The 20,742-nt window shown below is 40.8% G+C and overlaps 2 protein-coding genes across 6 annotated transcripts in view; both read left to right on the top strand.

Moving 5' to 3' along the window:
• Nucleotides 1-11,974, top strand: part of ercc6 (excision repair cross-complementation group 6) — a 40,969-nt gene extending 28,995 nt beyond the window's left edge. For all 5 annotated transcript variants that reach the window (XM_088086623.1, XM_088086621.1, XM_042502211.2 and 2 more), the window contains 16 exons: nucleotides 361-489; nucleotides 964-1,122; nucleotides 2,016-2,151; nucleotides 2,408-2,578; nucleotides 2,825-3,001; nucleotides 4,906-5,022; nucleotides 5,493-5,588; nucleotides 6,410-6,628; nucleotides 7,911-8,021; nucleotides 8,506-8,625; nucleotides 8,862-8,956; nucleotides 9,455-9,600; nucleotides 9,734-10,327; nucleotides 10,418-10,586; nucleotides 10,678-10,756; nucleotides 10,843-11,974. In XM_088086623.1, the coding sequence (XP_087942749.1) occupies nucleotides 361-489; nucleotides 964-1,122; nucleotides 2,016-2,151; nucleotides 2,408-2,578; nucleotides 2,825-3,001; nucleotides 4,906-5,022; nucleotides 5,493-5,588; nucleotides 6,410-6,628; nucleotides 7,911-8,021; nucleotides 8,506-8,625; nucleotides 8,862-8,956; nucleotides 9,455-9,600; nucleotides 9,734-10,327; nucleotides 10,418-10,586; nucleotides 10,678-10,756; nucleotides 10,843-11,292 (2,968 nt within the window). In that variant the 3' untranslated portion in view covers nucleotides 11,293-11,974. The remainder of the gene's footprint in view (nucleotides 1-360; nucleotides 490-963; nucleotides 1,123-2,015; nucleotides 2,152-2,407; nucleotides 2,579-2,824; nucleotides 3,002-4,905; nucleotides 5,023-5,492; nucleotides 5,589-6,409; nucleotides 6,629-7,910; nucleotides 8,022-8,505; nucleotides 8,626-8,861; nucleotides 8,957-9,454; nucleotides 9,601-9,733; nucleotides 10,328-10,417; nucleotides 10,587-10,677; nucleotides 10,757-10,842) is intronic.
• Nucleotides 11,975-13,343: 1,369 nt separating this feature from the next.
• drgx (dorsal root ganglia homeobox) lies at nucleotides 13,344-19,563 on the top strand. The gene is made up of 7 exons (XM_088086501.1): nucleotides 13,344-13,689; nucleotides 13,839-13,921; nucleotides 14,707-14,807; nucleotides 15,352-15,453; nucleotides 17,097-17,272; nucleotides 17,617-17,729; nucleotides 17,829-19,563. The coding sequence occupies exons 2-7, from the start codon at nucleotides 13,864-13,866 to the stop codon at nucleotides 18,206-18,208; spliced, it is 930 nt and encodes a 309-aa protein (XP_087942627.1). The 5' UTR covers nucleotides 13,344-13,689; nucleotides 13,839-13,863; the 3' UTR covers nucleotides 18,209-19,563.
• Nucleotides 19,564-20,742: the final 1,179 nt, after the last annotated feature.

Raw genomic sequence — 20,742 nt, 5'->3', positions numbered from 1 at the left:
CTGTTTAGGGTTGGATGCAGCTGGACCCTTCCCAGTATGCATAGGGTGCATCCTGGACAGGTCACTTGATAGAGCTGATGTCCAGAGACAGAGAAATCCAACATTAAACTGGATTCATTCACACTGGATTCAGACTCAAAATTTAGACCAAAATATTATCAAGCAATACTGAAAAAATGACAGCCAACAATGTCAGTTTGAAGATGAAGCAGGTCTTTGTTTTCTGACTTTTAGGTTAGCGGGTTGTTGCCTGTGTTAACTAATATTTCATGAAGCTTAGCCAAGATCTTCAAAGTTAAATAGAGAAATTCTTTTTATCAGAAGTTGTGCTTTATCATCATGTACTCATTCTTGTACTAGGAGATGGAAGCGACAGCGTCTACGAGAAAGGGAGGAGAAGAGAGAAAGAGGTGAGCTTACGGACGACAGTGATGAAGAGTTTGACGAAGGCTTTAAAGTGCCTGGTTTCCTCTGGAAAAAACTTTACAAGTAAGTTCAGCATGAAATATCAAGTGTTATCTTAAATATTTGCACAGTCACTTACAAATGTTTATGACTATCAAATAAAGAAGTGTTACAATTTATGTATGGAAAAAATACCTTCGTACTCTAGTGTCTTGTTTTCAACACACCCTCTGCAATCAGTGTCCTTTTGCCCTGAAATTGTAATGATTAACCATAATTATTTGATCAAGACATCATAAACTTAACTCGCCTACTGGTACTATAGGTCACAAGTATTTATGGTAAGGCATTTTGTCAGTCTGTTGAATTAAAAACAAAACTTTTAAGAATGCCTAGCAGGGATTGATTAATGCGTGTTTCATAATAAAACCAGATTTAAGTATAAATACAGTGTGATTACCAGCCCCCCCCCCCTGTCTTGTGTGCACTTTGGTTTACATGTTTTCTTTCATGCACAGGTGTTTTAAGTTTTGTCATATGTGTAAATCACACTGTCAGGTACCAGCAGACAGGTGTGCGGTGGATGTGGGAGCTCCACTGTCAGCAGGCAGGCGGCATCCTTGGAGACGAGATGGGATTGGGTAAAACCATCCAGATTATCAGCTTTCTGGCTGGACTGAGCTACAGCAAACTGAGGACTAGAGGATCCAACTACAGGTACACACACACACACACACACATACACACACACACACACACACACACACACACACAAACAAACTGTGACCAGAGACTGTGTGTCTGTATGGTATGAATATTTGATTAGAGGGAATTCTGCTTGAGAGTGTTCATCTGAATTATTAAACATGTTTCAATTATCAGACTCTTCACTTTCTTACTGCAGACATCAGAGGAAACACTGACACTCTGATTGTGTGTGTGTTTGAGAGAGCACGTGTAAGAGAAGAGTGAGCGTCCTCATGAACACTTCAAATGAATTTTGGACTCATGAGCAGGTGTGTCACAACACATCAACCATAGAAAATGTGACGCAGTGGTGGTGATAATCTGGTTTTACTGCACAAACACTCATGCATTTAGGAGGTGGATGGTCAATACTCTGTCTACTATAGACGCCCACAAATTGATTGCTTGCAAACTCAATTATGGCCAAGTATCAATAGCTTCCACCAGGCAGAGGTTCATACCAGCCCATTAGTGTATCTTTATGCGTGTGTGTGTCTGTGTTTGACAAAGCTCTTGTAAATCTTAATAGAGGAGCTGAGCATTTGCACCTTTTTAGACTCATTTACAGAGAGTGTATGAAGCTCTGGAGGTAGACGTGCATTATTTTACCTGGACACTCAGCTTCCTCCATTTTTTTTTTTTTTACGCCTGAATGCATCACACACTGTACATGCAAGCAAAGCTTATTTTCACTTATTGAAAAGACTTAATTTTCTATGATTTAACATAAAAATTATGACTGTAATTTTCTAATGAAATTTGCTGAGGTTATCCAGATTTAAATGGAGCCCTAAGTTCCCTTGTTGCCCATCTTTAGAGCAGGTTTGTGATTAAACAGTCTTTCACTGTGTGTTTGGTTGTAGGTACGTTGGTCTGGGTCCGACCGTCATTGTGTGCCCAGCTACAGTCATGCATCAGTGGGTGAAGGAGTTTCACACCTGGTGGCCTCCTTTCAGAGTCGCTGTTCTGCATGAAACTGGCTCATACACCAGCAACAAGGTAATTATATGTTCGTGTGTGTTTGATTTTCATATTCATAATTTAGTTAGAAAGTTTTCTACAGGGTCTGTTTTTCCTCTGGGGGGCACTAGAGGTCTGTTTATGCAGCATTATCTCCTAACCTTCTCCCCTCTTCACCTCTCTCCTCAAACCATATTAAAGTAGATGCCCTACTTCGATGCTCAAGTTACTAGAGATAGTTAGGAACTGCATTGACTAAAACCTTTACTGATGTGGCTTTGTTTCTCTGTTGCAGCAAAAGCTTATCCCAGAGATTGCATCATGTCATGGCATCGTGATTACCTCATATTCAGCTGTGAGGAATATGCAGGACATCTTGCAGCGATATGATTGGCACTATGTTATACTGGATGAGGGGCATAAGATCAGGAACCCAAATGCTGGAGTTACCACTGCCTGCAAGCAGGTATTTCTTCAAACATATTCATGAAGACACACATTTTAACCACAACATCTGAAGCATGCAATCAGTGGTAATGATTCATACTTACGAATACATTTAAACTTTGCTGAGTTGAATAAGTATTCTATGCCTTATCTAGATTCTCCATCTTAACATTTCGACCTTTAGAATAAGCTATTTACTTCCATTCATTTCTGTACAACAGTTTTTATGAATATATAACATACATTCTCGCTTTCTTCCCCTTAGTTTCGCACTCCCCACAGGTTCATCCTGTCAGGCTCTCCCATGCAGAACAACTTGAAGGAACTGTGGTCTCTGTTTGACTTTGTCTTCCCTGGCAAACTGGGGACATTGCCAGTCTTCATGGAGCAGTTCTCTGTGCCAATCACCATGGGAGGATACAGTAATGCCTCACCTGTACAGGTACTGGAACACACACAAATGCTCAAGTAGGGTTTTTTGTTTTTGTTTGTTTGTTTGTAATTCTTCTCCTCTCTTTTGAAGTATGACGACTAGTAGTGCAATAAATTTAATAAGAAATGTCTTGCCGGGGCAGCCTTTAGCTCACCTGCTAGAGTGTGCGCTCCATGTGCCGAGGCCTTTGTAGTGGCCCGGGTTCAATTCCAGCCTGTGGCCCTTTGCTGCCTCTCTTTCCCACATTTCCTATCATTCTACAGCTGTCCTATCAATAAAAGGAAAAAATCCCCCCAAAAAAAGCTTAGAAAAAAAAGAAATGTATTGCCATTTAAGACTTGGGACATATTTTCAGAAGTTAAAAGCAAAGTGGAAACCAGGTGTAAAGCCAGAACATAAGGATGTCATTGTGCTTTATTTTGTATCACAGGTTATATAATGTGATTTCTAGGTGTTGTGTGTAGGATTTGGGGACATCTATTAGTAGAAATGGTTTACAATAATCATAACTACATTTTCATTAGTTTATAGTCAGCTGAAAATTAGAATTGTTGTGTTGTTGTTACCTTAGAGTGAGTCATTAATATCTACATATGGAGCTGGTCCTCTTCCAAACACTGGCTTTACATGGGGCCATTCCTATTTTTGGATTTGTGTTTTGGTCAGTGTTGTTCTTCTACTTGCTTGGCAAGTGGGAGAAGTTTCAGCAGATTCTGCAACCTCACTGCTGCACACTGAACCTTAAAATTGAGTGTTTTAATGTAAATTACAAAGACATTAGTTTCTTTTCCATTATCTACCAAATTAATGGAAGGGGAGAAAAATGATGCATAGTGTACATTCACCAAAAAGTACTTTATTATCCAGCAACCCTATAAGTAAACCTATAGCATAGTGAGGCAGAGATGACAGGCTCAAGTGTCACTTGTCAACACTAGTCACACACATGCATGCAGGCCCAATTTTTGAGAGCTAGATGGAAGCAAGTCAGAAGGAGAGACAGTGGAGCAACAGAGCTATTAAGTGCAGTGCAAGATAATGTAGGCCCATGCAAAGGAACTTCAGTACATCCCCAGTGTGTGTGAGAGAGGGAGAGGCTAAAGTGGAGAGCCAGTGAGCTAAATTGTAGCCCTTTGTCATTAGTGCTCAATCGTTAATAACCCACTGACTGTATGGATTTAATTATTTAAGCTGGCTATTGATGCTTCTTCCGCTGTCGATAATAAAAACCTTTACTAATTATTAATGTTATTAAATGGTCAGAGAGGGCTAAGCTCTGCTGCCTTATCCTTCTCTCGAAATACTCAGAACAACAGATCAGGCCCTCAGCTGATGTTCCTGTGTATGCTCGATGAGATGTATGTAAAAACAGCTGGGGTGGGGCATCTGATGTGGGATCCATTACATACATTTGCATCCCCATGTGAATCCACTCAGCAGCTTGTGCAGAGATCACTTGATCAGCTGCTGCCTTCCTCTTCTTCACTCTGGACTCCATTGAGCCCTAAATCCCACCATGTTATTGTCCCCTCCAGCTTTGCAGAGGGTGTCTTTGATCCCTCTGTGGACCCCCAGAGAGTTAATGTTTAAAAGGCTAACTGGCCTTTAGCACTGGGCCTGGATGAGGTGTAGCAGGACATTTGCAGTGTGGGTTGAGACTGAAGCTCCCCCTCTGTTTCCAGTGGAGCTGGCCTGTAGTACTGATGAAAGAAGAGGGCTCCGTCCCTCGAGACCAGCAGCACTCTGATCAATGTTTAATGACTTGTACTGCTGAGAGGGACAGCAACATGAGGGAGGTGATGGGCTAAACAACAATCACGCCTAAGGAAACATCCACACTGACAGGTGTGAGTGTTGATGTCGTTGTTTGACACACTGACCTGGGTGTTGTTTGTTTGTGTTGTTTTTTTCAGGTCCAAACAGCATATAAGTGCGCCTGCGTGCTGAGGGACACCATAAATCCTTACCTGCTCAGAAGAATGAAAGCAGACGTCAAGGCCAACCTCTCCTTACCTGACAAAAACGAACAGGTATTCATCATACTAAGACATTTGACCCTGTTCTGTCTAAGTATTGAACAGCCTCTCACGTCTGGTTCTCTTAACTGGGGAGGTGTTTATCTGATTTGATGTGACTGTATGTGCCACCTGTAAGGAGTATTTGATGAATGTGCATGGCCCTTGTCAGGTGAAGCCAGCTAATAAAGTCCTACTAAAGTAAAAGGAGCAGGTATTCATTAAGGTGGCTGGTCCCTGGTCTGTCCATGCGGCTGACGCTGGTTGACTCCTCAGTCCACTTCAGCTCATTAAGTCGGTCCCTCGGGACAGCAGTGGCTCCAAAAACACGTTGCTTCCCTCTAATTTCTCTTCTCACACACTGCACTTCATCAAAGGGCTGTAAAGCGGATGTTCACTGCTTATTACACACTCTTACACTGTGTGTGTGTGTGTGTGTGTGTGTGTGTGTGTATGTATGTATGTGTGTGTGTGCGTGTGTGTAGGTTCTGTTTTGCAGATTAACAGAGGACCAGCGGCAGGTTTATCAGACCTTCTTAGATTCCAAAGAGGTCTACCAGATACTTAACGGGGACATGCAGGTAAGTCTCTCTTTCATAGTTAGAGTGGGTGTTTGTTTTGTGCTTCTTCCATTTGTGCTTTTTATGTTGACCCACGCTGCATTATAAAGACAAGAAGAGCAAAACTCTCGGTCAAGGAAAAAGACTTCCAGGAACAAGTCTTGCCTTATTCATTATTTAACCTCCTAATTGATGAATATCAGTTCAGCTCTGTCGCTCACAGGCATTTGTGTGTATTTTTATGCACTCTTTTACACTTAAAGAACAACACCTTGAAGTAGCATCAGTGGAATTAAATGTAAATTTTGTTAAACCCCCTAATAGCTTGATTTTAGTGTTCTTTAAGATGCTCTCTTTAAGGAAGCTGCACAGTGTCTTCTCACATTAGCTAGACCCTAGAGAGAGAGACTCGACCATTTATCACCACTGACCAAATGGACGTGGTTGGAGAGCCAGGGGTGACCACAGCAGATTGTGTATACCCCCCCCCCACACACACACACACACGCACACACACACACACACACACACACTCACATGCTCTTATAGACATATCCAGTGGTCACTCTCAGTCCATTAACCACCATTACTAATGCAGTGACCGTTGGGCCTTCATCAAGAAACACTGCTGTTATTGTCCGTAAATGAATTATGTAACTAATTCCTGTAGACTAAAGTAAATTTGTTTATTTGTTTAAATGTGCAGCGCTGTAAAATGCTGTGAATCTACAAAGCTTTGTTGTCTTACCATGTGTTTTACCTGGTCTCAACTCTGTGTTCATGAAAGCAACAGTCTGTTTTTAAAAACAAATTGTTCCTTGTTCTTTTTTTTTTCTGTTCAGGTATTCTCAGGTTTGATAGCGCTACGCAAGATCTGCAACCATCCCGACCTTTTCTCAGGTGGCCCCCGGATGTTGAGGGGAATCCCAGAGGACCAGCTAACTAAGGAGGAACACTTTGGCTATTGGAAACGCTCAGGCAAGCTGATAGTTGTGGAATCTCTGCTGCGACTCTGGTCTAAACAGGGCCACAGAGTCCTGCTCTTCACGCAGTCCAGACAGGTGAGGAACAAGTTGTTCTGGCTTTCTATTTTACCCATTAATTGCTTTGCTAAAATAGCAGTTAATATAAAGACCAAGTTTTAAACTTGACAACATAAACATTTCAAATAGGCCCTTTGTATATCCTGTTGAAATGTTTGTTAATGCGGTAGCTGACAAGGAAACTATTAAAGGACAGGACATGATGTCAGGAACAGCGTTCGAAATTTGCATTGGATCCAGAGTTTGGTGCCACTTCTATTGGAGTCACTGGGGTGTACATGAAAAATCAGGCTTTGACCCATTACATCTTTGTTGTTTCACCTTTGACTGAAAAATCTTCCACAAATTCAAAAAACACACATTACATGATGTATTCTGACATTTTTTAACTAAATGTGCATCTTAATTTTCCTTGTTGTTAGTCTCCGAACAAATCATGACTTTGTCCATCATTATGGGAGAGGAATGGGATGGGCATATCCTCTGGCTCCAATCCAACATTCGAACACTGTCGCTGACATGTCATCAGTGCCAAAAGCTGTTGCCCTAGCAACAACAATGAAATGGCGATGAAATGGTCTATATAATGATCATTTTTAAAATGGCTTGTACCAGCCCACTTCTTTCCAGCTTCAAATTAGGGTTAGGCAGTATATCAATATTACATCCATATTGTGATATGACACTAAATATTGTCTTAGATTTTAGATATCATAATATCTTATGCAAAGGTTAACTTTTGCTGGTTTTAATGGCTGCGTTGTATTAAAGTGGTGTAATTTTCTGAACTTTTCCAGACTGTTTTAGCTGCTCTATCATCTGCCTTTACCCATCATCATGTCCACAAATCTGATATGAATTTACCTATCAAAAATCTCATTGTTTAAATATTTTGTGAAAGCACCAGTAGTCGGTCTAACAATTTTGTGATAATATTTATTTGATTTTCTCCATATTGCCTGGCCCGCCTATTAAATTAATATTTTAAATTCTCATGCATGCCATTTGTAAGTGTTGTCCCTGCATTTACTGCTGGCTAGCTGTGTGTTTGTGTATGTGTGTGAGAGAAAGAGCGAGAGAGAGCACGTGTATGTGAGTGAAGCCCCAGCTGTTGCAGTCAATACCAATGAGATTATACCTCAGAGGGAACCTGAGACCCTCCCTGTTGGTATCTCTGTCCATGTAATATTAATCTCTCTAATCCTTTTAGAGATAATCCAAACCTCGGCCCCTCTTTTCCTCTCTGTTTTTCTCTGTCTTCTCTCTCTCTGTCTCTTTCCTTTCTTTATCTCCTTTACAGATGTTGGACATCCTGGAGGTATTTGTGACGGAGAATAACTACTCGTACCTGAAAATGGACGGCACTACCACAATAGCTTCCCGACAGCCCCTCATCGCTCGCTACAACGAGGTAAGGATTATTCATCCCTAATGGCTCTAAGTGTTTCCCATGAAAATCCCGTCCTGAGGGACAAAAGGCTTCAGTTGAACCCTGCGCACCCTGAGGTGGAAACACTAATTGATGGCAATCTGTTGGTCAGACTGGATATAACTCAATGTTTCTGTCTTCAGCAGAAATATTTTAGGATTGTTACTGATTAAGCCCTTTGATAATAATAGTATTTTGGAGTTTATTGTGTCAATATTAAATGCAAAGTCTGTCTTTTTCTTCTCTGTAGGAAGAATGAAGTTATCAAAAGTTTAGATTGAGCTATTTGATTTATTTAAATATGCTTTGATCTGAGAGAGCAGGATGTTTTTATTTTACAGTAAATTTGAAGTAAGAAATTTGCTAATGTAATTTTATTTATATTGTTATACGCTAAAGTGATAATCAAAAGCAGTATACAACTGTGGACAAGATGTTCATTAATCTCTGACATTTTTTCTTACAGGACAAATCCATTTTTATCTTCTTGTTGACCACTAAAGTCGGTGGTCTGGGAGTCAATCTGACTGGAGCCAACAGAGTCATCATCTATGACCCAGACTGGAACCCCAGTACCGACACACAGGTTAGACACATACACACACCCAGTCGTTCAAATAAAAACATTTACTAGCTATGTTATTTCTCAGGGATTATTTATTCTGTGTTCATTATTTGCATCTTTAAATTAACTACATTTCCAGCCACGGCTTTTCCTGCTTCTTCCCTATTTTTCTTTTGTTTACTTTAAGCCTAAAAGACATTAACTGTGTTTGAGATAATTTACTTAATCTTTTTTTTTATGTATTGTGTTGTTCATAGGCAAGGGAGCGAGCGTGGAGAATCGGTCAGAAGCAGCAAGTGACGGTCTATAGACTGCTGACTGCAGGGACCATTGAGGAGAAAATCTACCACAGGTCAGAGTGCAGTTTTAATTTTTATGTTAGGCCGTAAGCAGTTCACACACATGCTATTTAGTCACAGAACTCAATTAAAAAGAGGTTTAAAAAAACAGCACTGGCTTTTGTGCTTTCTGTAACGCAGTTTTGCATTTTAGTTATCTTTCAGACGTTAGCGAATATTGGTAATGACATGACTAATTGCTCACATCACTGCCGTATTACTACTTCCTCTATCCCAGTTCTGAGTAATTGAAAAGCTTTCCTGCATTATTAAATGGCCAATCTAGGACTTCTAAACTGTTGCTCTGTTTGGTTTGGGTCTGTAAAGTGCTTTCACAAAGCAAGTTGGATAAAACTGCAGGGATTCTATTTTGATACCTACAGTAGTGCGGTTAACTAATTTTCTCATCCATCAGCCAGACTACTCTGTGGTGACAGATGATCGGGGTTGCCTGCTGAGGTAAAATAACAAATTACACACACAAGTATCTAATTCTGTATTTTGTAATTTAGGCAAATCTTCAAACAGTTTCTGACCAACCGCGTTCTGAAGGACCCCAAACAAAGACGTTTCTTCAAGTCTAACGACATCTATGAGCTCTTCACTCTGTCTGACCCTGATGGGAATCAGGGGACAGAGACAAGTGCCATATTTGCAGGTCTGCGGATTTTCTTATTTTTTGTCCATTTTGCTCTTACGCGAGAAACATTTATTGTATTATCTGAATCTTTTTTTCTCAAGAATAGTTGTGGAGGATTCACCTAACGTGTTTTGTTTTGATTGTCATACAGGTACAGGCTCTGATGTCAAGGCACCCAAGAAACCTTCAAGACCAAGGCCATCACACACGGTAAACCATAGCAGCTATAAACACAAACACTCCTCAGCAAACCAGAATGAAACCGGTACAGACAGCAGACAGTCTGCAACAAACATTCCTGCATTTAGAGATGGAAACAATTCTCCGCGTGGTAAAAACTCTCCGGGTAAACCAAATAGCCCAACAAACGGTCAAAGCATCAACCAAAATGGCCTGGATGCAGAGCCAAATAATTCAGCAAATACACAGCGTACGGGACAAAATAACAGAGACTGGGACGCAGCCAAGCCAGCAGTGAAAAACTCCAACTCATCCAGTTCTCACCAATACAGAGACAAAGACTCTGCTCTGAGTAGCCCACAGAAACACAGGGAAAAGAGGAAACACTGCGACTCGGCTGACTCGGACAAACATAAAAGGCGTAAGCACTCCAAGGATTCTAGGTTTGAAGGCCACCACATTTCTCACTTGGTGAAGAAAAGGACCTACAAGAGAGCGGACAATGAAGATGAGGCAGAGAAGAAATCAGACGAGTATGTCTTGGCGAAGCTCTTTAAGAAATCTGGTAGGTTTTATTTTTCATAAACCCCATCAGCCTTATGTGACATGATTTATTTACAAAACAATCAGCTTATTTTTTGGCTCTTTTCTTCAGGTATCCACAGTGTGATGCAGCATGACACCATCATGGAGTCCTCCAACCCTGACTATGTTTTAGTGGAGGCTGAAGCCAACAGGGTGGCTAAAGACGCCCTGAAAGCACTTAAAATTTCTCGCCAGCAGTGCAGGCTGGCCTTCAATAGACCCCCTCCTCCACCTGCAAGGTATACAGTCTAATACTGAGACACCGCAGTTGTTAAAAGCTCCATTAATGTGAATCAAACAAATAAGTTTTTCCCTTGTTTGCTCTCTCAGGAAACGGTTTGGACAAAAGAATAATTCTTTTCTAGTCGCACCTTCTGTTCAATCTGTCCCCACTCCAAGCAAGTGCAAGGTAACAGCAGTGTTATTATTAACATGTAGCAGTTATTTTTAATTTTTGATGCAATTTTGTGTAAATGCATCTGTTTCTCTCCTTAGGATGCTGCTATTGTAAAGAAGAGTATGTCAAAGAAGCCAGGTTCAGGAGCTCATTTCAGTGGGGAGGGGATAGAAAGTGACTCAACCTCCGCCCCGCTCTCCTCCTCCTCCCTGCTGGCCAAGATGAAAGCCCGCAATCACCTCAGCGTGCCCTCCAGCCAAAGAGAAGAAGCAGAAGAAGAGGAGGGTGGCTCTGGAGCTCCAGGAACGAGCTCCCCTCCAGCTCCGCCCACCGAGCACGACGAGCTGCTGGTGGATGTGCGCAACTTCATAGCCTTCCAGGCAAATGTGGACGGACAGGCCACTACACAGGAAGTGCTTGAGTATTTCAAACCAAGACTGACGGAGAAACAGGCGCCTGTCTTTAGAGAGCTGCTCAGGAGCATCTGTGATTTCCACAGGGCTTCTGGTCAGGAGGGCGTGTGGAGACTGAAGGAGAGCTTCCGCTGAGTGAAACACAAATGAAAGTGGAAACCAAACTGTGATGCAGATTTGAGTCCTTGTCAGTTGTGACTGTCGAGTTCAAGCCAATAATATTGTTTTGTTAACTGTTTTTTTTTTTGTCCTTTTAGTTTTATTCTGTCAAATTTAGATGTCTGTCTGCTAAAAATACATCGACCTCAGTAGATCAGAAGGTATAATTTTGCATCCGTATAGTTTGGTATTGAAAGATCATAACATAGGAAAGCCATTTTAGCTGATAAACTAATTTTATTAATTTCGGTTAAGTCTTAAAGGACTGTTGTTGCAATGTTGGTTTGAGATTTGTGCTTGTTCACACGTTATTGCAGCTGCTTCTGTTCCGTTCATTGTTTGTTACTGGTTATACTTGAATTCACTTGTTTTGTATTTACCTGTTACCTCAGAGATGCGTGCGATTTGTTTTAAATTCACTGCTAATTTATCAGACTCACACGTGTAACATTTTGCAATATGCCTCTTTGAAATACACTAGGGTAGTAGTATGTCATGTGTATTTATGAACAAATTACCATAGGATTTGGACGGTTTTTAAATACTGACTTTTCTTAAGCTGGGACCTAACTCAAGTTATTTAGGGGAAATTTGGCAAGAATTTAGCTGCCATGTTTTATAAAAAAAATAAATAAAAGTATAGTGATGCACTGTAAAATGTAATTGTATTTAATAATCCTTGTTAACTGTTGGTTTTCTTCCCCTGTAGGTATTTAAACAGGATTGCAATATAAGAAGACCTACTGAATGTCTGAGACAATGTAAAAAAAAAAAGTAATTGCATTATTAAGTATATGATCAGACTGTGAATACAGGGTGATGAGCAAAAAATTAGTTTTGTGATACAGTTCTCAAAATAATGGTTGATGTGCAGACATTGGATATATCAAATTGAAATATGATTTAAGCTCACTTTTGGAGAGAAAGCATAACTGAGTTTTATGTGCGTTGAAGTGTGGTGCTGACCATGGTCCTGAAATGAAATCCAATACAAAACCGGAGAAATCTGCCAAACCCAGTTAAAGTTAACTTTTAAAAGTGTTCCTAACCAGTGAATATGAGAGAGTGTGATTTCATTAAGTCACTTAACCATCAGAGGCTGGAGAGGAAAGCCGCTGACAGGAAGCAGACACACACTTCAGGCCTGCACTCTTGTCAGAGTTGTCTAGACCAAATATTGGGATAAAGTTATCAACCGTTATTTGATTTCAATTTTCTCCACGCACCTCGCCGAGGTCATAATAACAACTTTATTTTCAGTGGTGCATAAATTAATTACGCGCATTTAATAACTAAAATATCATTATATTCCCCCTTTAATAACATAAACGCTGCACGCCAGGGAAACCCTTAATAGCGCGGGGCCCTGTAACTGGCCATTATCCGCCTGTAATGATATTACAGAACCAATTACGCGCCATTAGAAGGGATTTTCTGCACTTTATGTGGTTTAGTCCAATCCCGCACTCCTCTTCTAAATTTCAGCTGCTTCTCGAAGCCTCATTTTGCCTCCACCTCAGAGACGCATGGCGTCTGCGCTCTGCCGTCCCAGATGCGCTTTAAAACTAATTGAAAGGGTCCCGCAGCAGATCATTTATCTGAGGAAGCGAAATAAATCGCAGGACCCCTTGCTGTGAACAAAATCAAAAATTTGGCCTTGTGAGTGTTCTACATGCGCAACCCCTTGTAAAGTGGACCCCCTAACACACCCTGACGAGCAATTAACCCACCCGACAGTCAATCTAAAACCCAAAAGCAGTCATCCTCCTTTTTTTAATATATGAAAGAACCAAATAAAAAGTGCAGCGGGTATGTGTGCATGTTTATGGTTAGGGAATATGCTTGACTCTGGAATAACAATCACTTGTGATGAATTTTTTTGGCACCAGAGCAGAGCTGCCGTTTGCCACCCTGGGTATATCTCCCCTCTCTCCCTCTGTCTGTCTTTCTGTCTCTCTCTGACACACACACACACGCACACACACACGCACTCACACACTCACCAGGGGTTGGGGGTGAGAGAGACAAAGCCGTGATAATCCGATTAGGACCAATTAGGCGTGAGATTCTGCGACACTAGCTGAAAGCCTTAACACTCTGTAGACAGTTATACAGTTATAGAGACATCTGGACACTCCCAGAGAGAGACTCTGTGTGTGTGTGTGTGTGTGTGTGTGTGTGTGTGTGTGTGTGTGTGTGTGTGTGTGGGAGAGAGAGAGAAAAAAAGAGACGGGGGGTGAGAGAGAGAGAGAGAGAGAGAGAGAGAGAGAGAGATGTGGACACTCCCAGACACAGAGTCAGAGAGTCAGTGGAAGTGCAGCAGCCACTTCTCTCCAGAGCGGGAAGTCACTCACATCAGCATCCTCACTGCAGGTAGGATGCTCTCTCACACCAACTTTATATCTATTCAAGACTCGCACGAATCATCCTCCGTCCAACTCGATTTAACGTGTTCATTTTTACACTACAGATCTGAATTGCACGGTTAAAGCATTGGACTGAAACTTTTGTCTCTGTTCCAGGTTCGCAGCTCGGAGACGCGCCAGGATGTTTTACTTTCACTGTCCGCCTCAGCTGGACGGAGAGTGCTGTCGCTCCAACACATGTAAGTTTTCTCTTGTGCATTTTTACAAAATCGTTTTCAGCTGATTTCATTCAGTTATTTCTTATGTCTCTCTTAAAACCGGAGTCTAAAAAGTTTTTGTGATGTTCAGGCTGCGCACTGGCGCGCACAAAGTGTGTGTTGTTGGAGCTCAGAGAATATAGGCCTGAGCTGTTTCCTTTTTCTATTTTTTTTTCACGTTTATCTTCGGTTAATTATGAAAATAACAAAAGTCTATAAAAGAGATTTTTTTTTTAATTCTGTGATATATTAAGATATTTTAGTGATCGACACAACAATAAGAAAACAGATATTTTCCATCTTTCAAAATTCGCTTGGTGCATCTCCATAAACATCTAATTGAGCGATTTTTTTTTTTTTTTTTTTACCGCAAACGCAAAGGTGGATTTAAAGGGTTACGTCTGATTTTCCCTCTGCTATGTCAATCTGCTGGCGAATTTGGTGAAAAGCGCTAGTGGTTTGGCCCCGGGGCAGAGGGGGCGTTTTGTCCCGGGCACAGATGTTGGGTGTCATGGCTCTTAGTCCGTCATGGTTCCCCTCAGACACCCAGCATAAATGTTTGATGCAACTAATGGAAATATAAAATGTGCCAGAGATCTTGTCTGCTTCAGCCAATATTTATCGTTTTTTCTGTATTTCCATTTTTTATATTGAAGTTTTCTCTCGTTTGGACACATTAAATGGATTAATTTAATACAAAAATTGAATTATTAACCTTATTTCATTAAGTGACTGAATTCTTTCTGATAAACTTTTTTTCCCCACAGTGAATTCAAGCGGCTTTGGCAACCACGCCCCGGCTGATTTTGATGATGGATTTCTACGTAGAAAACAGCGCAGAAACAGAACAACATTTACTTTGCAACAGGTAAATTTTCTATGACAAAAATATCCCGTATAATAAATATAATGGAGCTTAACTTAAAACAAAGCAGACACAGGGCACGAAAAAGAAAAAAAAACACTTGGGGAAAGTTTTTCAAAATAAATGACTGGCAGACAGTTGTGCCTTTTTATCTATTACAGACAAGACCTTTTTAATTGTTTTGATGCGATAATTGTAAAGTTTTAGGATTGTTTCAAATGGAGATTTAAAAAATAAAAGATTCGAAAACCTCTTAAAATTAATATGTATTGTCTTTTAAAGATCATGTGTGGGCATAACTGTAAATTGCCATCTTTTGCATGCAGGTAATTTTATGGTAGTCCAAAGTTTAACTCAATTTTAGGCTACTTTTAAATCTAATTTTATCCCTGGTAAATCAGCGAGTACATTTTTAACCATCATAGATCTGATGATAACATTAAGAAAAGAAAGAAAGAAAGAATACACAGAAAAGGTAAAAATACATAGACTAAATCAGCTCAATCAACTTATTCAAAGTCGTAACTGGTGTTTTGTGTCCATGCAGTTGGAGGCGTTGGAGGCCGTCTTCGCTCAGACTCACTACCCGGACGTGTTCACCCGGGAGGAACTGGCCATGAAGATCAACCTGACCGAGGCCAGGGTGCAGGTAAGCTGCAGCGGCGTAATGTGTCCTGGGCACGTTTGACCATGCAGGAGAGGGTAAATTAAGCCACTCTGTCATTCCGGCGATGCACTTTAATAACATCAACATAATGGTGAATATTAGATTAGCTTGATTAATCGGTCATTCATAATTAACCAGCGATAATGTTCCTCACTAATTTGTCCGCGTCTCAAAGGTAGGAATACATCATCCGTGCAGATCCTTTACGCAGACAGAAAACGATATGTGCTTTAAGGAAAAAAAGGGCAAAGCTTGCAGCTTCCAAAAATCTCTCTCTTTTTTCAAACACACACTTAAAAGCACAAACACACTCCAAAAAAAGAAAGAAAAGAAAAGAAAAAGCCACACACACGCACCTTAAATTTGGCAATTTATATTCCGGTCCTGCCCTGCACATATGCGCGGTTATAAACTTGGCCAGATGTAATTAAGTTATGTGTCCTGTATGTAATTTCCTGCATTCCAGATTTGCTTTTGGGTTTTGTTGTGCGCACAGATCTAATTGTGGGAAATATAATAGTTTGCCTTTTGTTCCCCAGGGTCATCTTACTATCGCTTAAACCCAATGGCGGGGTTGATAATGGAATCCAGCGCTGTAAATTAGGGATTGTAAACAAATTATTCCCCTCCTAATCCGATTACCACATTCCTATTATTAAATCTGAACATGAATCCACCGCAGTATGCAGGGATATTAAACTTACATTATTATTAGAAAATAAATTTCCTTTCTGTTGTAGTGTTATTGCCCCCCTTTTTGTAAAGTGTCAATGGGCCTCCCCCGCATTAAGAGCACGCTGCAAATTGAGATTAATGGAGCAATTATAGCCCATTCAGAGACGGGTGTGTGTGTGTGGGGGGGGGCGCGACTTCTAGCTGGAAGGTGCAGGGGTGAGATAAGTCCATTGGTTGTATTGTTGTCCTGCCACCAAAATGTTGTCCTTTCTTTATGCCGAATGAATGCATGTGTTTTGTTTGGCTGTTGACATCATTTATACCTCCGGTACAATAGGGAGGGATGCAGAGCACATGCACACAGACTCTAACCTCCATTCACACATCATGATTAATGCCTGCTAGAACCAAGTCCTAATCGAATCTGATGTTGTCAAACAATCACTAAATAGGGAAATAAACGACTTCATCATAGCTGCCTCTCTCTCGGGCAGCACAACTGTCAGTGGGAAGTCATTAAAATATGATAATGAAAAATTGCTCAATTAAATGTTGTTATAGGCAGTGACCTTCATTCGATTAAGATACCAGAACTTGGCTATATGTTCTCAGCTGTGTGGATGGTGAAGTTTTGGGGGGATAAGTGCGGGACTGTGGGAAATTGGAGTACTGAAGTGACACAGTGAAACATCTCTTGATATACAAGACAAATCAAAGCAAACAGAGCATTTTCTACAAGATAGAGAAACATAACATGTGAGCTTTAAGTTTGCATTTGTTCATCTGTGAAATTAATATGCAAGATAAATGAAGAAGAATCAATTTGGCATGGATAAAAAGCTGCATTCAATGAATAAAATAAATGGATGCTAATGTGTCAGCCATTTTCCAGTTTTAATTGGTGATTTAATTTAATTGTCTTTCCTTTATATTTTTTTTTTTAAATGCAGGTTTGGTTTCAGAACCGCAGAGCAAAGTGGAGGAAGACGGAGCGAGGGAGCGCAGACCCTGAAGGAGGGAAAGAGCAGATGAGTGACAGCACCACTCCTCCATCTCGCAGCATCAACTCTCAGTCCCCAGTGGACCACAGCAGGAAGCAGAAAGAACCGCTGGAGATGCAACAGAGGTGAGAAAAGACGGATGACTGTTGCAGCTGTTACTGTTTGGAAACAGCAGTGTATCAATAGCAGGAAGGTTGCTGGTCCGATTTGCAGGTGATTGAAATAAAAAGGAAGCAATATCATTTCCATCAAAACTCTGACAGCCTTCTAGACCATTTCTGTAGGTTACACGGTGTCCTTAATGAACTCTTCCAATTAAACTGATTATGAAATAAAGCAGCAGAAAAAAGCAGCTCTGCAGTGCACGTCGCAGTTAGAAAAAAGTTGCAAAATCGTTGTAGATACTTACAGAAATGAATGTGTACACTCTTCTTTAGATCATTAGATACATGATGTCTATTTTCTCCAGTATCAACAGGACAGTGGGTCCAAGTGGTCCGTTCTTCCCATCTTGTATACCAGGCACACTCCTCAACTCTGCCACTTACGCCCAGGCCCTCTCACAGGTCGCCACTCTGAAAGGTAAAAACGATTTCCATTAACTGGTAAATAGAGATGGTGCTCATGATGATGTGATGATTCCAGTAGTGTCAGCGCACATCTTTCTGTTGCTATCTTCAGGTAATGGCTTGTGCTCCTGCTGTGTCTCTGACCCCATGGGCTTGTCCTTCTTGCCGCCCTATGGTTGTCAGGGCAACCGCACAGCCAGCGTGGCTGCCCTGCGCATGAAGGCCCGCGAGCACTCGGAGGCCGTGCTGCAGTCTGCCAACCTACTCAGTGCAGCCACCGCACCCGGCACCAGCGTGGGTGTCCTGTCTGGAGTCGGCATGGGCGCAGCTGGGGTGGCCAGGCCCACGGTGGGTTCTGCCATTGAGGTGCCCGTCACTGTGGGAAGAGGCGGGGACAGCTCGAGTCCCAGCCCGGCCACTAAGGTCCCAGTCCTGGGCAGCAGTCCCGACAAAAACCCTCACTGCTCCAAGGAACCACTGGAGAAAAAATGAAGCGCTGGACTTAAACGTGGATACCGATACTCTAAATCTGTGTGATCGTGCCTGTTATTACTCTACTCTGGTCCTATGAGCAACTAAGCACAACTACTGACTGACTTCAGCCTGGGAAAGACTTTACTGATATCACAATGTATGGATGCAAACATTAAAATATTTATTTGACCGTAAATTATTATTGTTTGTGAGAATATTTGGGGTCTCGTTATCCCCATAGAAGCACAAATGTGGTTTTGGATCTATATCTGTCTTCACGCACTCTTGGACTCTATTTGATGGACTAACATAGATACAACATGTGTGCAACAAAAAACTATTTGATAATGTGAATTTACGTAACCCTGATACACTTCCTCTCGTTTTCATGAAGAGGGCAGATGCTTACATTGTGAATGTTAATGCATGTAAACTGTAAGTGTAGATCTGATGGCAGGACGGTGAGGATTTTGGAGGATTTTGGCAATATAATGTTTATGCCATAAGCTCATTAATGGGCTCAAACAATCTCATTCTATCGATTTTTAAAGTGAAAGTGCACTTTAATATTAATCAGCCATTTTACAGTGTAAATGTGTACATGTGCCAGAATACAGTATGTTCATGTGAAGCAGTGACAGAGTGGCGGTTGTCCCTTCCACTCTGTTAGCACATCTGTAGCGCCAGCAGACAGGGAACACACCAGTCCTGTTGTGACATGTTCTTTAAAACAATTAAAGATGTAGTCGCTCATGTTCCTCTCCTGTTGCCTCGCGCTCCAGCCATCTGTTCTGATACATTATTTATCAGTTTCCCTTAAAGCTGGGAGAGAAGAGCAATCGTGACTCTTATTATTTATTTACTTTTAGGAACGCTCTTCCTCTCTCTGAGCATTTTTTAATAAACCCCGTTAAACATGATATACGCTATTTATTAATGTTGAATTTACTTCTTTTTTTTTTAAAGTCATCTCTCATCACCTCAGGGCTATTCACACAGCAGTTTATCACATGCAATACATTTGATGATTTATTATCCCCAAATATCTCTCTTCCTCACTAGAATGACTCTTGAATAAAGGATCAGCTGATCAGATTGCGAATACTTAACCGCAGAGCACACAACCAGTAGTTGGGCTGATTCAATTTGCGTCCTTGAGGATTTTCAGGAAATTACTTTTGATAGTCAATAACACAATTAAGTAAACTACACACACATTATCATGAATAATTGATAAGAAATTATGTATTACCATGAAGTACTAGTTCAATAATTGATGAGGCGACACCCTGGTGACACAGAGGAGGGAGATAATGTCAGAAGTCGTGCCAGGTTGTACACTGAGCACTCACATACTCGTTTTTTTTTTTCACCATTATGTGTGCATGTTGTACTGCAATTATTCCAATAAAGTGATTCTTTCATTGACTGTGAGTCACTCTCATGTGACATTTATTCTTTTTAAGATTTGATGTGATTTTTCAAATTTTATTTTCACACCATATTTCCCTGCCCCCCAAAAAAAAAACATTAAAAATAAATTCCCCTTTTACGCAGTCAGAAATTTTAAAATGCAGTTAAAATTGCATTGTTAAAAATGCAGTTTCAAAATCAGAACCTATTAAGACCTATTTTATATATTTAATATCTTAACATTATATAGCAGGTACTCTGTTGTATCTGTTTGTGACGCAAATAATATTACCAAAAACATCATGTCCTAATATAATGTTTTTTCTTTAAGAGAGCTCCAGAGCAAAGATGTTAAGCCCCCTGACATGGCAGCTAATGATAACACAATATCCTTATACAAATCAGCTCTTTTTCCAAAAATGTACCAATATGGATGACGGAATCCAGCCAACTCATACAAAAGACGTGAAAAACACATTCAATCTCTCCAAAATTGAATACAGTTGTTGTGGAATTTAATCATTAGCCAAAACAAAGGATGCTGAAGTTATAATGACTCCGATCATCATTAAGTTCTGCATGGTGCCCATAATTCACTGCTTTAATATTTCATAAACAAGTCAAGTTGGTGTTGACATTCAGCTGTGCATGTGGCATCATTGATAATTTTCTGTCACCTAAAAAAAGTCCCGAGGCGGTTTTGTGGAGCATTGTTATATCAAATTAGCTGGAGAGCGGCCAGAAAAGCAGACAAACATGGTGAATATGGGGGACAGCAGTTGAACTCTGTTCTTACAGTGCAGTTAATGGGCTTCTTTTGTTGCAGTAATGAAATATTTTTTGCAGGGATGTGGAGAAATATGTCCTGAAACAGGGAGACGTTGTGCACATGCACACATCTACAGACAATATAAGACACACAGAAAGAGACAGTGTGCTTAAGAAAGACCGGCACATACATACAATTCTTTCACTTGACACTGGGTGCAACACCTAAAATTTTACTATTCAAGCACCCACCTTCCAAAAATCAGACATTAAGTGCATTCAGGGCCGGTTCACTGAAGGGCCAAAAACACCCCACGAGAGTATCATCTCTGCTTTTCATTCCTGCAACAGACCTGATCAATAACCCAATC

The sequence above is a fragment of the Plectropomus leopardus genome, chromosome 13 (genome assembly GCF_026936395.1).
Source record: "Plectropomus leopardus strain MGB_pleo_1.0 chromosome 13, ASM2693639v1, whole genome shotgun sequence".
Lineage (NCBI taxonomy): Eukaryota > Metazoa > Chordata > Actinopteri > Perciformes > Serranidae > Plectropomus > Plectropomus leopardus.
The sequence above is the reverse complement of the archived record's forward strand: the minus strand, read 5'-3'. Positions and strand labels throughout refer to the sequence as shown.

Bases quoted from the DNA above. Each gene is read 5' to 3' on its own strand.
- drgx (XM_088086501.1), top strand. From the start codon at position 13,864: ATGTTTTACTTTCACTGTCCGCCTCAGCTGGACGGAGAGTGCTGTCGC. The intron at 13,922-14,706 runs GTAAGTTTTCTC...TTTTCCCCACAG, and splicing joins GTGCTGTCGCTCCAACACAT to TGAATTCAAGCGGCTTTGGC. The intron at 15,454-17,096 runs GTAAGCTGCAGC...TTTTAAATGCAG, and splicing joins TGACCGAGGCCAGGGTGCAG to GTTTGGTTTCAGAACCGCAG.